Source organism: Petaurus breviceps, unplaced genomic scaffold (genome assembly GCF_028583685.1).
Source record: "Petaurus breviceps papuanus isolate PSGF00001 unplaced genomic scaffold, PetGlider_PUasm1.0 178, whole genome shotgun sequence".
NCBI classification, from domain to species: Eukaryota; Metazoa; Chordata; class Mammalia; order Diprotodontia; family Petauridae; genus Petaurus; species Petaurus breviceps.
The window spans coordinates 34,884,758-34,899,721 of record NW_027185777.1 but is presented as its reverse complement, the minus strand read 5'-3'; the positions used below and the strand labels follow the sequence as shown (position 1 = coordinate 34,899,721).

The 14,964-nt window shown below is 41.9% G+C and overlaps 1 protein-coding gene across 3 annotated transcripts in view; it reads right to left on the bottom strand.

Annotated features, from left to right (window-relative positions):
- DIP2C (disco interacting protein 2 homolog C) overlaps nt 1-12,394 on the bottom strand; it is a 586,558-nt gene extending 574,164 nt beyond the window's left edge. For all 3 annotated transcript variants that reach the window (XM_069086554.1, XM_069086552.1, XM_069086553.1), the window contains exon 1: nt 11,530-12,394. In XM_069086554.1, the coding sequence (XP_068942655.1) occupies nt 11,530-11,614 (85 nt within the window). In that variant the 5' untranslated portion in view covers nt 11,615-12,394. The remainder of the gene's footprint in view (nt 1-11,529) is intronic.
- Between the last annotated feature and the right edge of the window lie 2,570 nt (nt 12,395-14,964).

Genomic DNA, 14,964 nt, shown 5'->3' with positions numbered 1-14,964 from the left:
GATGGCTCTTATCATTCCTATTCTACAGCTGAAGAAACTGGGGCATACAGAGGTTAAGTGACTTGTCCAGCATCACACAGCTAGTAAGTGTCTGAATTCACCTTTGAATTCAGATCTTCCTGACTCAGTGCTCAGGGCTCTATTGACCGCACTACCTAGCTGCCCCCAGATGTTAACCACTGTCTACTGATAAGATAAAATGTACTGTCTCCTATATGCCATCTTGCTAATAAGAGCTGCATCCAAAATCTTACCACAAACTGCAACACACCGCAAGTTACTATTTTTCGTCTGGGACTAACTTAAGAAAATATCATTTTCCCCAAATAGACTCCAGTCTCTTTCACCTCCTGGGACTGCAAAGTGTACTGTCTGGTACCTAGCGAAAGCTTTGTGGAAATGACTTGAACTGCAGTATTACTATCTGAGGGAGGGATAGTTCCCCATACTTTTCATCACTGTAGAAAGGCAGTCCTCAAAGCTTCTGAGTTTAAGCAGGAAGACCAGATGTGAAAGTAGGAAGTGAAAGAGATTTGCAAGCTTTCCCTGAAATACTGACCATATGAAGAAATCTGACAGCAGCCAGCAATGGGACAACATAAACAAGCCCAAGCAGGTGGGGGAGGGGCATCTAAAGCATTGAGCCCATCCTCTCCCTGAATGAATCTTGGCACTTCACAGGTACACAGACAGCTTACCTAACCTTGGAAAACTACCCTGAACTGCAACCAGAGCTCTCCATACATTCAAATATAAGTCAGCAGAATGACGTGGCAACCAAAGGAGTTCACTCTTGGGTTGCATTCATAGAAGCTTGGCACGAAGAACAAGGAAGGTCATGATCCCTCCGTACTCTGCCACAGTCAGACCACATCTGGAATACCACGTTCACTTCTGGATCCCAGATTTTAGGGAGGACACTGATAAACTGGAGCACAGCCAGAGGAGGGCAAGCCCGACAAGAGGCTTTGGCACCATGACCATTTGAAGAAACTGGGGATGTTTAGCCTGGAGAAAAGGCAACTTAGAGACATCATAATAGCTATCTTCATGTACTTGAAAGACTGTCATATGAAAGGATAGACTTATGCCACTTGGCCCCAGAGAGCAGAAGTAGAAGTAATTGGTGAAAGTTGAAAAGGAAGAAATTTCAGTTGACCCCCCCCACACACACACATACACACTTCCTAAGAATTAGAGCTGACCAAAAGTAAAATGAACTGCTTTGAAAAGTACTGAGTTTCCCCCAGTCAGGAGGGAGACGGGAAAACCACCTGTCAAAAATAGAATGGAGGAGGTTTCTGTTCAGATATGGACAGATCTCTGGGATTCCTTCCAAACCTAAGACTTGTCCTGTCTATGAAATGGCTCTCTCTTCAAATAAATGGAAGCCTAGAGGGAGAAAGCTAAGATTTCTTCAACAACATACACTTTTGTAATGAAATGGAAAACAAATAATTGTCTCATCTCAACACTGGTTCACTACACTAATTATACCAAGAGTATCACAAAATTCTTCTCCCAAAAAAAGTTAACTTTAATTCGATTTTTTTCAATATCTAATACACAAAATAAGGGACATACAGAGTTTTTAGGGGAAAAAAGTGAAAATCTTGAACTTGGACAAAAGACATTGACAAGGCTGAATACTACTGTTCCATATACAATGCTTTCAACTAAGACAAAGTTTAAAACTATGCTAAACCCACTAATTAATTAGGTAAATTCAAACTCTAACCCTATTCCTAAAAGAAAAAGATCAAAGTAACTACATGAGTGAACTGATGAGTCAAGTCAGTCACAAGAATAAAACATCTACCTGTGTTGAGATCCTTGTAGGGCTGCCCTGCTAAGTGCCAATGTCAACGGTTTCAGTGCATTCACAAGGCTAAGGGGAGAGACCACTGCACCTTTTAATTATGCTACAGAAAGAGTTTTCTAATCTGATAAGCAGTGGGTTTCTTAAAACTGGCATTCTAGAAGAGAAAAAGTCTATTCAATCCATTATCAATCACAAAATTACCCAGAACTCACAATCTTGAGGGGCTTTCTTTTATATAAAATCCATAAAGAATTCCTTTTCTTTATAATTCATGGAGAACACATACAGTAACCCTGTTTGCACTTCCAGATGTCCAAAGGTAAAGGAGGCAAATCATCACCTGTAAGAGGATGGCATCTTGGGGATGGCTAGGTGGCACAGTGAGTAAAAGTGCTGGTCCCAGAGTCAGGAGGACCCGAGTTCAATTCCGGCCTCAGACACTTAACACCCACGCAAAAAAACTAGCCATGTAACCTTGGGCAAGTTACTTAACCCCAATTGCCCTCCAAAAGGCAAAAAAAAAAAAAAGAGGATGGCATCTTTCAAATTGCTATGCCCAGAAAAATATCAATTGGCACTCTCATATCTCAGTCTTATTCTATACTATTCTTAAAGATCCCAGCCCTTCAGAGAACTGAATATACCCTGCAGTAGTAGCCAGATCTATCTTCATCACCATTAACAGCAAATACTGACTGAGCCAGACTGTGTGCACAAGGACTCTGGGAGACAATGAAGAAGTCGTTGTTGTTGTCATCATCATCATCATCACTGGGAAGCTGGGTAGTAAAGTAGAATTACTCTAGGCCTGGAGTCAGGAAGAGCTATGTTCAAATCTGGCCTCAGACACTTCCTGGTTGTGTGACCCTCGGTAAGTCACTAAACCCTATTTGCCTCAGCTTCCTCAACTGTAAAGTGAGCTGGAGAAGGAAATGGCAAATCATTACAGTATATCTGACAAGAAAACCCCCCAAAAAAGAGGCAGACATGACTGAAACAACTGAAAAATAAAACATCCTCATCACTTTAAGGTTGTTTTAAGGTTAGCAATGTAATTTATTTTTCATCTAACCATCAAAAACAGCCCTTTATAGTAGGTACTATCACCATCTTTATTTTACATTTGAAGGAACTGAGGCTGAGAGGAGTAATTCCCCCAGAATCACAAAGCTAGTAAATGCCAGAAGCCAGATTCAAAATCCAGCAACTTAATGCACTAAGCAGTCTCACTGCCCAACAACACAGTATTTAACTGAGCAGACAAAAGTGTAGGTTTCATCTACACAGTTAGATTGTGTGTTTTTAGGCAGTAAGATGGCATGGTAGAGAGAGTGGCCAGACTTGATCAGAGTTACACACTTGGTAATTCTAATTCCAGTCTCCTTGACTCCAAATTCAGCACTGTCCATCCACTCTGTCATTTTCTATTAAAAGGGAGACACATAAACACACACACATACACACACAACACAATCTATATGGGCTAAATGGACCCTGTAAGATTTCTTTCCCAATTCCAAACCATTCACAGAATAAATACTAAAAGACACAAATGCACATGTAATATTAGTCTTTAAAAGTACTGTGGCAGATGGTGATAAATAGTGAGAAGAGGATTTAAGTTGCGTGAAGGTTCATCTCACCAACATGACTGGCTTTGAGAAGATCCAGAGTGAAGGTATTCCATGGAGGTTTGAATCGTCATAACCCTTCCAATGTACATCTTCTCTCCCCCAATAGATGGAGGTCCCTCAGGGCAGGGAGCATGGGTTGCTCTTCTTTGTGGACCCCTGGTAACTAGCCCAATGAAATAAATGTGTTGAAAGAATGAACTCATCTAATTACTATTTGGGGGAGGAATGTTTTTGTTCCTCTGTGGTATAATATGCATCTGTCTAACTGTCTTACAGAAGAGCTAGAGAAGTCCATTGTACTTCTTATCCATTCACTCATTTAGAGATCACTTGGAAGTACTTCTTATATATAAGGATGATTATTCAAAGATGGCACAGACTCATCCGTGCCCTTAAGACACTTGTGATCAAGGAGGAAAGATGAGACTTATACAAATTATAATACAAGCCATGTGGGACATAAACAAAATGTTGTAAGAGTTCATAGGTGGGGGCGGGCCAGGTAGCACAGCGAGTAAGAGCACCGGCTCCAGTGTCAGGATGACCTGAAGATCGAATCCTGGGCTCAGACAGTTGGCACCCACCCAGAAACACCTGGCCGTGTAATCTTGAGCAAGTTACTTAACCCCAATTGCTTAGGGGTGGCCAGGTAGCACAGCGAGTAAGAGCACCAGCTCCAGTGTCGGGGATGACCTGGAGATCGAATCCTGGGCTCAGACACTCAGCACCACATCCAGAAATAACTGCCCGTGTAACCTTGGGCAAGTTACTTAACCCTGATTGCTTTAAAAAAAAAAAAAAAAGAGTTCATAGGTGGGGGGAGAGAATTCGGCAGAATTTCATGGAGGAAGTGTTATCTGAGTTAAGACTGGAGAGAGAGCAGAGATAGATCAAAAGAAATAATATTTGTGAAACACTTAGCACAGTGTCTAGCACATAGTAATTGCCACATAAATGCTAGTTATTATCATTATCATTACTTCAAAGATAGAATCTTCTCTTCTATAAAGGTACCAACATAAATTAAGGGGAAAAAGTGATGCTGCCCAACTAAGCTACTGCCTTGGTAAAAAGTGCCAAACAAAAGCAAGAGAAGATGAAACTTGTTTGGCTGGAAGTGCTAAGAGGGCAATACTGAGGAGCAGAGGCAGCCAACACTAATAAGGCACTGAGCTAAACACCATGGTCCAAAGCCTGCGACCAATTCAGGCTCTGCTGCTCAGGATCCCAAGCTGTGCACCTATGGCAAGTACAAAATAAGATGCCAAATTAAGAAGAGAATAATTCAGAAAGTAGGCAGAGAACTGTAGGAACAAGAGGGACAGAGAAACACAGGAATGGAAAGGCAAAGGACAAAAAAAAACCCACAACATTGAAAGCCAGAGCACATGGAGGGATGTAGGAAGGCATGGAAAAGACAGTATTGTGCAGAGCCAGCCAGCCAGGGACAGAGGACAGGCACAAAGCCAAAAGGGATCAGACACAGAGACATCAAGAGACACACAGAGAAATACAGAGATTCTGAGACAAGGACAGAGATACTGAGATGAAAATGAAGATGATGAAAAAGAGAAGGAGGAGGAGGAGAAGAAGAAAAGGAGGAGGAAGACAGAAGATGAAGAAGATGATGATGATATAATATTTGAACAGTACTTGAGGAAATGATGACAGATGGAATTTTAAAAGTACACAGACAAAGAAAAGTGAATGTGGAGTCCCAAACAAATCTGTCAACACAATAGGAAATTGTGTGTGTGTGTGTGTGTGTGTGTGTGTGTGTGTGTGTGTGAGAGAGAGAGAGAGAGAGAGAGGAGGGAGGGAGGGAGAGAGAGTGTGTTAATCAGGGACCCCAAAATTTGACTTTCACATTAGGCAAGACTAAATAACCGTTTCTCACATACCAAGGGTAGTGAGCCCCTTTGTTTCAGGCATAAGGACTAATGTTCAAAGTTAGAACAAATCAATGAAAGCTACAGTTAACATTTCTAAAGAGTGCCTGAACTCCACATAGAATAAACAGAATTAGAGGTGTAAGATTTGCATTTGAATATGGCTATGATTTGAACTACCAAGTCAGCTAATGGTTATGTAACACTAAACCCAAGATTTTTCAATACTTTTCCTCCATACATGGAGGGATGTAGGAAGGCATGGAAAAGACAGTATTACTACAAATGTTTCCTTGCTTAAATTACTGCTTAGGAAAATCAATTCTTTAAAAAAAAAAAAAAGCGGGGGTGGGGGGAGGATCAAGTCATTAGGGAAGAGCATCAAGCAAAGGAGGTTGGGAAGACAGAAGACTATCTTACCCAGAAACTTATGATTTCAGCACAAAACCAAAATTTGTAGCAAAAATAAGAAAGAAAAATGGAGATGTTACAGACATATCATAACGATCAGATCTATAATCAAGTCAATTATATGTTACAGTAAATAATATTGGTTAGCAGTTCTCAGAGAAATTTTGGTGATCTAGTCTTCTTCAATTTTTTCAATCCCCTAGATAAATCTGACATCTGCAATTATTCACTAAAGGAAATAATATTAAAATTCAGCCATTTTCATAGTTGACTATGTAGGACTAATTAAATTTCCTCACAATCTCAAGCCCTTTACATATCACAGTTGCCTAAAAATACTGGATGTAACTGTATTTTAAATTCATGCAGAAAAGTATTGCATCTCCTTGTGCATAACACCTGACAGATTGTTATGTGACTTTTTTTTTCCTCACAAAGCTCACAAAGTAAACAAGTCTCAGTAACAATATTACTGAGGTCTCCCCAACTGGGAGTGGGTTTATTTCATTTTAACAGCTACCATCTCCTATAGAAAATAAATGGAAAATAAACTGTCAATCCAGATTTTACAACAAATCATTAATTAGATACTTCTGGGGATTTTTTTTTCAAAAGAAATTTTCCAGAAAGTAAATGATTCCCTTTAACCAATTTTAAAAATAACAATAACAACTACGTAAATGAGATTGCCAGAAAAAAAATATAAGTAGGAATAATTTATACAAGTAATTCAAAGTATATTGTTATGAAATAGTACTGATGTTTAAATAAGGAAAAGGTGTCTCTCAATGTACAGCAAGAGACAGCAACTAGCACTAATAACCCTCTCTGAGTTTCCACCTCTGACTACTGCCCTAATAATAACATAAGGAGTGCTTAAAAAAAAAAGTCTCTGCCACCTGTGTGACAAAGTATGGGTGTTATAAATGAATTGGCCTTCCTAGTTCCTTGACCAACAAAGAGAGGAACTGACATCTGCAATTCTCACACTGTCCTAGGAAAACTGCAAAGTGGAGGTCTATTAGGAACACTGCTGATCCTGGAAGCAATCTAACAGCTGTCACCTGGGTTACTGACAATGAGTGCAATTACTTTATTTCTAATAATTCACATTAGAGCCAGGCCATAAACATTGCTTGGCTGTACAGCATCCATTTCTATAGCATTTTCTGCCCCTCCAATAAAAAAGGATTTATTAATCTTTTGCAAAAATCCAAAAGCTTTTCATACATTACCTCAAACTATTTTGATATGCTCCAGCAGAATCCAGATTTATAACACTAATTCACACAATGACTACAATAACGCAAAGGAAAACAACATGGAGATATCGGGATGCACCAAAACAGCAAACACTTGCTACTTCACAGGGCTGAATGCAAAGTGTGCTTCCCTCCTGTGGCAGAAAAGTGGTGGCCAACAGGTGGAGAATGAGGCATACATGATCAGAGCTGATCTGTGTTGTTGGCTCTGCTTAACTACACTTATTTCCCATAAGGGAAGGGGTTCTGGGGGAGCAGTTGGTCACTGAGAAATCACAGCAGTGTTTTTTAAAGGATCAATTGAACATTTTTTTAAAGTTCTTTATTATAAATTAACATGAACTTTATAGAGGTCCAGTAATACTTTCAACCAAGTATGCCACATCAAAGAAAAGCTAAATTCAACTAAATTTAATTAATTAAATTAAGATAGATCAAACTTTTGCTTCCTAAAACACAAATTTTAATGTAGACACGTTATTCAGCCTTACATGTTAAACAAGATATTATTAAGTAGGAAAAAACCAGTTAAAAGAAACAAAGTCTAGATTAGTTAGCAGAGGGATTTTCAATTAGATGCACTTCTATCAGTTTCTGACCCAAAACTAAGAGCTTCAGCAAACTGGGGGTGTGACAGGAAAGGATTTATTTTCCTAAGTGTTTGGGGGCAGTTATGGGTTATGTTGTTGGGAGGGAAAGAAGGGGGAGGGAGGAAGAGTATTTCTTAAACCAAATCCTAGCAATTAATCAAGTTTTGAAACAGAAAAATGTCACTTTCAAAAGTAGAAATATTAGGAAGGAAGAAAGAAATAATCCTGGAAAATAGACACAGAAAACTGAGATAATTCTACTCAGCTTGGTATTCTCAGTGGTATGGTTTAATAAGTCTGTCTCCCATTCAGTCCCAAGGACACTAACAGACCAAGATCCTTGGCCCCAAACCAGTGGATACATCCAGACATGCAGATGTGATGCTTTTAGTGTCCACAGGAGAGGCTGCCAGCCGCATCTCTCCACAGAATGCCCCTTTATTTTGCTGACAACATTGTTCTACTGTGTGAGAAGGGCCTTGCTTTCCCCAGTGAGAGGAAAGTACTGAAGCAACGTCGTAACAGACACAGGCAAGAAAGAGGGGCTGGGAATGACCTGAGCTATCCAGCCAAGAAATTAATCTACAACAGCCCGCCAAACAATGACCCAATAAATGCAAACTACATTAGAGTACACGAGAGCACAATATGAACAATGCAGACCAATAACAGCCAGACTATAACTAGATCCTGGAGTCCAGAAACAGAGAATACAAAGACGGGCTGAGACTTTACCACAACTTTTAAAGCATTCTTCTAAAAATAAGCATATTCATGTCATCTGCTCAAAAGTAATTCCTCTTCTCTATTTTCTCTTGCCAGGCCCTGATGATTCTACAACTGTTCCTCCAAGGTTTTGACACTTCAACCAAATATACAAAGTTTTAAAAATTCCTCTCCCAAGGAATCCTGTTTGAAGATAAAAGTGAAAATATAATGTAATCTTGGACACCATGGAATTTAAATACACACTCGGGAAGCAGAAATCTAATATACTGTGGAAAGCTTTGTAAGTACTACCTTCATATAGCAACACTGAGACTTTTGTTCTGACACTTTGATTCTTTGATTACCTCCAAGCTCTCTTGAAAAACAAGTTGGTTCATCTCATTTAATCCATTCAAACTGATCTATGAGGTTTGGGGGGAAAAACACATGCAATTCCAGATGGCCTTAAAGAACTCTCAATAAAGACAACATAAATATGGTCAGCTTTCACGTTCAAAGATGACACACCTGATGGGCACTGCCTCTCCTACGTGGTAGGTGTGGCTAAGGAGAACAGCATAGAAGCAGAAAGCCTCTGAAATTACTCTTCTCAAAACTTTAAGCCAGGTCTTTGCTGGGCTCATACAGTAAGAATAAGAAAAAGGCTTTAAACATTTATATACATGCATGTATCCACACCCCTTTATACAACCATGCTATAAAGGGCCCTTTAAAAAATAAGAACAGATAAGTTTAGCTTAGCAGTTTAGTTTCCTTCATCTGACTTTGCCATTCCCTAAAAAATGTTACTGTGAATAGGGAGTAAGAAGACCCTGATGTTGATCTGGGGGGGAGAGCTGGAGACTTTTCCATCTAACAGCAGGAATGCCTGAAAACCAAGCACATGTAAAGCAACTATTTCCAAGGAGTTAGTCTCTGGTACATATAACCTACAAATCACAGAGGCATTTCCCGTACTTCACTAATAATCTTTGAATTAGTTAATACAAAAAAGGAGGAAACTGTAGGCAGCAAGTAGACTGTGGATGCTTCAGATCAGACACAAATGCCTTCACTTGAGGGGAATGGGAAAGATAAAGATAATTGTCTGAATTAAGGATAAAAACTGAGACATAACAAATAGGTTCTGTTGTCTTAATGTATAGACATACATTATGGTCAATCAAAGGATAAGAAGAAACAAAGGTTAGGGTGAAGAGAGGTTAAAAAAGAAAAGTAGAGAAGAGATAGAATGACAACAAATTTAACAATATGAGAACAAAATTAACTGTACAAAAAAGAGTTGGTGTACAGATGTTTTTATAAAATGTTTTGCCAATGGCCTGAGTATACTTCACACTTCAGCCACCATACCATTAAATTTATCTCTGGCAACTGCATGGTGGACTTTATTTCCTGGACAAAAAGTCTTCTGAGAAATTCTAGTGACTGTCCGGCATAACAGCATGCAGTATTCACAATTGCTTCTCCAAATAATCAGAATATTGACTACTCAGCACATAGCCTAGGAAGCATTCTTCCTTTCTTTTTAGGGGGCTGGTTAAATACACACTGCAGCAAATCAAATTTGAAATATGCAAAGGAAAATGGTCAGTGGAGCTCTGAAAGGGCAAGTTTGAACATACACACACACACAATCTTCTGTAGTTTATCCGATCCTTCATCCTGAAAGTGTTTTAAAAAAAAAGGGGAAAATACAATGTCAACATCAGCTCCTCCCTACTGATGAAAATTGGCATGAGGGAATTCATTTTCTGGCTGGAAGCCCTCACAAAACCGTTACCAAAAAAAAAAAAAAGTTCAATAGCCCAAACTACTCCTATTTCAAAGATAAAGCTGGGACAGGCGTCTTTATTTTTCTCCTCAGATATGCCCTTCCAGAAGTGGGGCAGTTGATCACTCAGAAAATGCATATTTTGATATTAACTCTTCTAAACTTTTATAATTTGTTTTTGAGAAAGTGAACTAGGCACTGCAAAACCCATCTAATACTCATGTCATTTGAGCACTTTCTACTATCACAGCCAAAGAAATCTATTGCTTTAAAAATCATCCTAAGAAATTTTTTAGCAAATCTGATATTCTAGGTATGGCACTCAGAAAGTAACATTTTAAGCTTGGTTTGGGGGCAAAGGCTCTAAGGTTTTGCCATATTTTTCACATTAAAAAAAAAGTCAGCAGTACTTTATCCCAACTATTGCCCGGAACCAGGAAGCCCAGAAACATCCTAAAACATCAGATCCAAAACTCCAATAGCAGCATAAAATAATTTCTCTAATCAAATGATCTTTTAAGGAATATAATAGTGCAGATCACATCATGCTTCCAGGAATGCAGAGACGTTAACTTCAGGGGGATAGCGTGGATTTCACTAAAATAGTATTTCCTTGGCAGGACAGAAGTCCCTGCAAGCCCAGCCCCAAAGATTTTTCCATCTTCCGTAATGAAACGTACAAAGCTGGAGAAGCAAAAACTGCGGCCAAAGCCTCTTCTTCGATCTCCTCCCTTCCTCCACCACCACTGTGGCAGGAGGCAGCAAGGAGAGGTGGAAATTAGTCAGAAGAAAGAACAGCCACTGAAAAGGTAGAGAACGGGAGGGGGTGACGAGGGGAGAGGCTGTGTGTGGGTGCTCTACGCCATCAGGAATTGCAAATACACACCACCACAAAATATTTTCAAAAGACTGAGACACCATGCCCCGAAACCAGCAGAAAGACAGCACATTCTCGGTCAGAGTCACCTAAGAGCCAAACGTTATCTGGAATCTTTGTGTGTGTGTCTTTGCCTCTCATTTCTCGTTCTGACAGATTTCCCCAATCCATTTACACCTACAGTAAACAACTGCAGAAGCAAAATTCAGCAGACCAAAGGAGACCCTGAAACTGCACTAAGCCCCCAACTGGAAACTGTGGGGGTGGGGAAGGAGAGGGGGAAAGACCCCTACCCCCTTCGTCCACCACCACCCCCCCACCTCCTCATCCCCCCGACACACACACACACTCTGGAAAATGTCACTTTCCAGCAACTGCCTATCCCCCCAAGATGCACTGAACAAGTCGCACGGAGTGAGCGGGAGGGGGCTGGGGGGAAGAAGGCAAAAGGGAAAATGTCATTCTTTTTTCTAGGCAAAAGGCGGAGAAGTAGGAAGAGGAATGAGGAGAGGGAGGAGGCCGTTGCATTCATAGCATTTACCTTCAGATAGTTCTAGCTCCAGCTCGGCCAAACGGGCTCTCACCTCCAGGGGCAAAGACATGCTTTCCAAGCTGCGGTCCGCCATACTCGCCTAGGAGATTTCCACCCCCCACCCTCGCTCGCTCCCTCTTTCTCTCTTTGTTTGCAAGAGATTTTTTTTCCTCCTGATGCAGTCCTTGCGCCGTTTTAGTAATGCATAGAGTAGGAGGAGGACGCCGGGGGAGGACGAGGAGTCACAGCAGAAGGGATGGTGTGTGGGAGCAGGAGGAGGAGGAGGAGGAGGAAATGCAGGGATTTTTTTTCTTCTTCTCTCCCCCCTCCTCTCCTCCCTTACGGCTTCCTTCAGTGAAGCCCCGCCATGTCGGCTTCCCTCGGTCCGTAGGTCTTCTAGGTGGCAAACGGGGAGGGGGAGGTGACAACCTCAGGTGACTTCCAAGGCTAGCCGCCCCCCTCCCCGGCCCTCCCCCCCAGCCCAAGGCGCCGCCGGGCTCAGCGCTGTCCTGGCGTCAGCTCTCGGCTCCCTCTCGCTGCAGCCGCCGCCTGGCTCTAGCTCGGGCTCGGGCTCGGGCTCGGGCTCGGGCTCGGGCTCAGGCTCAGGCTCAGGCTCGCGCTCGCTTCCCTGGGGCTGCAGCGGCGGCTGTTATTGCTACGGCTGCTCCTGCTTCTGCTGCCTCTGCCTCTGCCGCTGCCTCTGCTGCTGCTGCCGCTGCCGCCTCCTGCCGCTGGGAGAGCGTGGCTGTCACGTTCACGTGATTGTGTGTGTGTGAGTGTGTATGTGTGTGCGCGCGCCCCAGCGTGATTGTGGGTGCGAGTGTGTGTGCGTGATTTGGTGTGTGTGCATGCATCTGCATCCATCCCCCAAGTGGGGTTTGTTCTCCCTAGGGGGTGCGCGCGAGCAAAAGGAGGAGGGAAGCAATCTAGAGAAAGAGTAGAATGCCTCGGGGGCCAGAGTTGGGGGAGGGAGGGGGAAGGAGTCTGGGGGAGGGAACGTTCCCTACGCTCGGGGTGCTGGAGCTGTGGGTCCCGAGACTGCATCTAGCTCTCAGAGGCCCCAGCAGCCTGAAGCTTTGCAGGTAGACTGAGGAGTGAGCACCTTCAGCCCTCCTCCCCTCCGACACAGCTGGTACTAACTAGAGACCAATCCCCGGTCTCCTTCAAAGATGACAAGAAAATTACATTCACAGCCCAGCCCTACTAATTTTCCCTAGTTCAATGTTAAATTAAAAATATATATATACCAAAAAGCCCCCCACAACAACCCATGAGTCTGGCCTTTAAACTTGCACGCTTAAAACTTATGAGTCTAATTTCTTCTCCTTTCCTCCCCTCCCCCCCATTTGAGGGAACTATATATTCAAGTGGACCCATAGTCTCATCAGTGTGACCATTCCTTCTAATGGACACTGCAATCTCTCCCGAATGACTCTCGTCCACGTCTGCTCCTAGATTCACTGTAGGGAGGCCACCCAAGTTCTGCAGGCCTTCCTCAAGTTGTCCTGATATCCTGAGAATCCCAATGGATCCCCGGCTTCCATCAGCTCTCTCCCTTTCTCCACTACCTCCCCTCAGCCTTTGCTACCTTCTTTTTGGTGATTCCAATGGCATGCTCACATCCACCACGTGTTTCTCTCTTGCCCTTGGAGTGATTTTCAACTTCAATGTTTTGGGCTTCCCATTTTCTTTTGAATGATCCTCAAACTAGTTATTTGGATACTTGTAATGTTCTGCATCTGAAACAAAAGCTGAAGATTGTATCCAGTTTTAATGAATTGTTTTAGAGAGGAGATCTGAACCATAGTGAAAGGTCTTTGGTGCCGGTGGTAGAGGGTTTCAGAAAAGGGAATCCTGCATTTTCTTAGTTTCCCTCCAACCTCTCTGCCCACTCCTCTCTCTTCTGAACTACTAGCCCCTCCTCCTATTCCTGTCTGTATTCTTCCTCCCTGACCTCTCCAACTCCAGTGGCTTCAACTAACATCACCATCTAATGGACACTTAAACCTATTTGTCTGAACCCTTTCTCTCAAGCTCCAGTCATTTATTTCCGGTTGACTGGTAAATAGGTCCAGTGGTTTGTCATATCACTTGACTAAGTCTAAACTCACCATGAGACAGTGCACTTTGGTCTGGTGTGTTACATCCCATAGTAGAGCAAAAACTTTTCAAGGTCGAGACTATTGTTTTATCTAATCTTACACTGAACGCGGCACCATGCATACAATAGATGCTTAATAAATGTTTGTTGCTGATATTCCCAGACAAATCAGTTCCTTCTCCCAATATTTTCACAGTTGACTAAGGCTAATAACCTCAGTTACCACTGACTTCTTCACCCTTCACCCAAAACTTTAACCCCTGACACTCAGTCCTCCCAATTCTTTCTCCATCCCATCTCTCAAATCTAACATCTCCCATTCCCACTGCTATCACCTTAACAGCCCTCATCACCTAATTCCTGGACTAGTTCAACAGACCCCCAGAAAGGGTCTTTCCACCTTCAATTCATCTTTTCCAACACTGCCAGATAAATCTTCCTGAAATACAATTACCAACATGCTGCTCCTTTGTTCGAAAGCCTTCCAGTGATTCCCAAAGCATAATCCAACAGTTTAGGCCTTAAAAGCTACGGAGCCCAGAAAGAATTCAATCTCTTCTCCCTACTGCCCACTGTTCCCACCTCCAAGGGACACCCAGGAAAGTATGGGGTGAGTTTTTTAAATCATACTGTTGAGTCTGGAAGGTCCTCTGCCCAAACTCTTAACATTTTTTTCCTACACTGGAAATCTGGTTAAATTGAATATTAAAGTAGCCTTGATCAAGGAAACCTACAGAAGAGACCGGGAACTAGACTGGGAACAATAATGTGAAATTAGATAGATATGGAATAAGTTAAATATCTAGGCACAAACGGAAGCCATTGAGAATTCAATGACCACTCTCCAGAGTTTGGAGTATCCCAGGGATCTGTGCTTGATTGGCCCTGTGGTACTTACTTAACATTTTTGTCAATGGCAGATAAAGGCATAAATGGTATGATTCTCAAATGGGTCATTTGCAAAAAAAAAAAAAAATTTAGAGGGAAAGCTAACACACAGGCTCAGGTTCAAAACCATCCTGACAAACTAGAACATTGAGACCAAGTCAAGAAGATGAAAGTCAGTGGGTAAATGTCAAGTTACTCTAGGAATAAAAAATCAGTTTCACAAATATAGGACAAGAGTAGATGTGGCTAAATAACAATTTATCTGAAAAAGATCTGGGAAGTTTTCGTGGACTATGAACTTCATCTGGGTCATCATCAAGATGCAGGAACCAAAAAAGAGAGGTAAGGATGAGATATGTGATTTCATTGGTATAAGGAAAACCTGGTTGAGAAACTTCCCTCCATCGATGCAAGTTGTCATCCCATAATCTTAAAGAGTTGCTGAGGATGCTTAA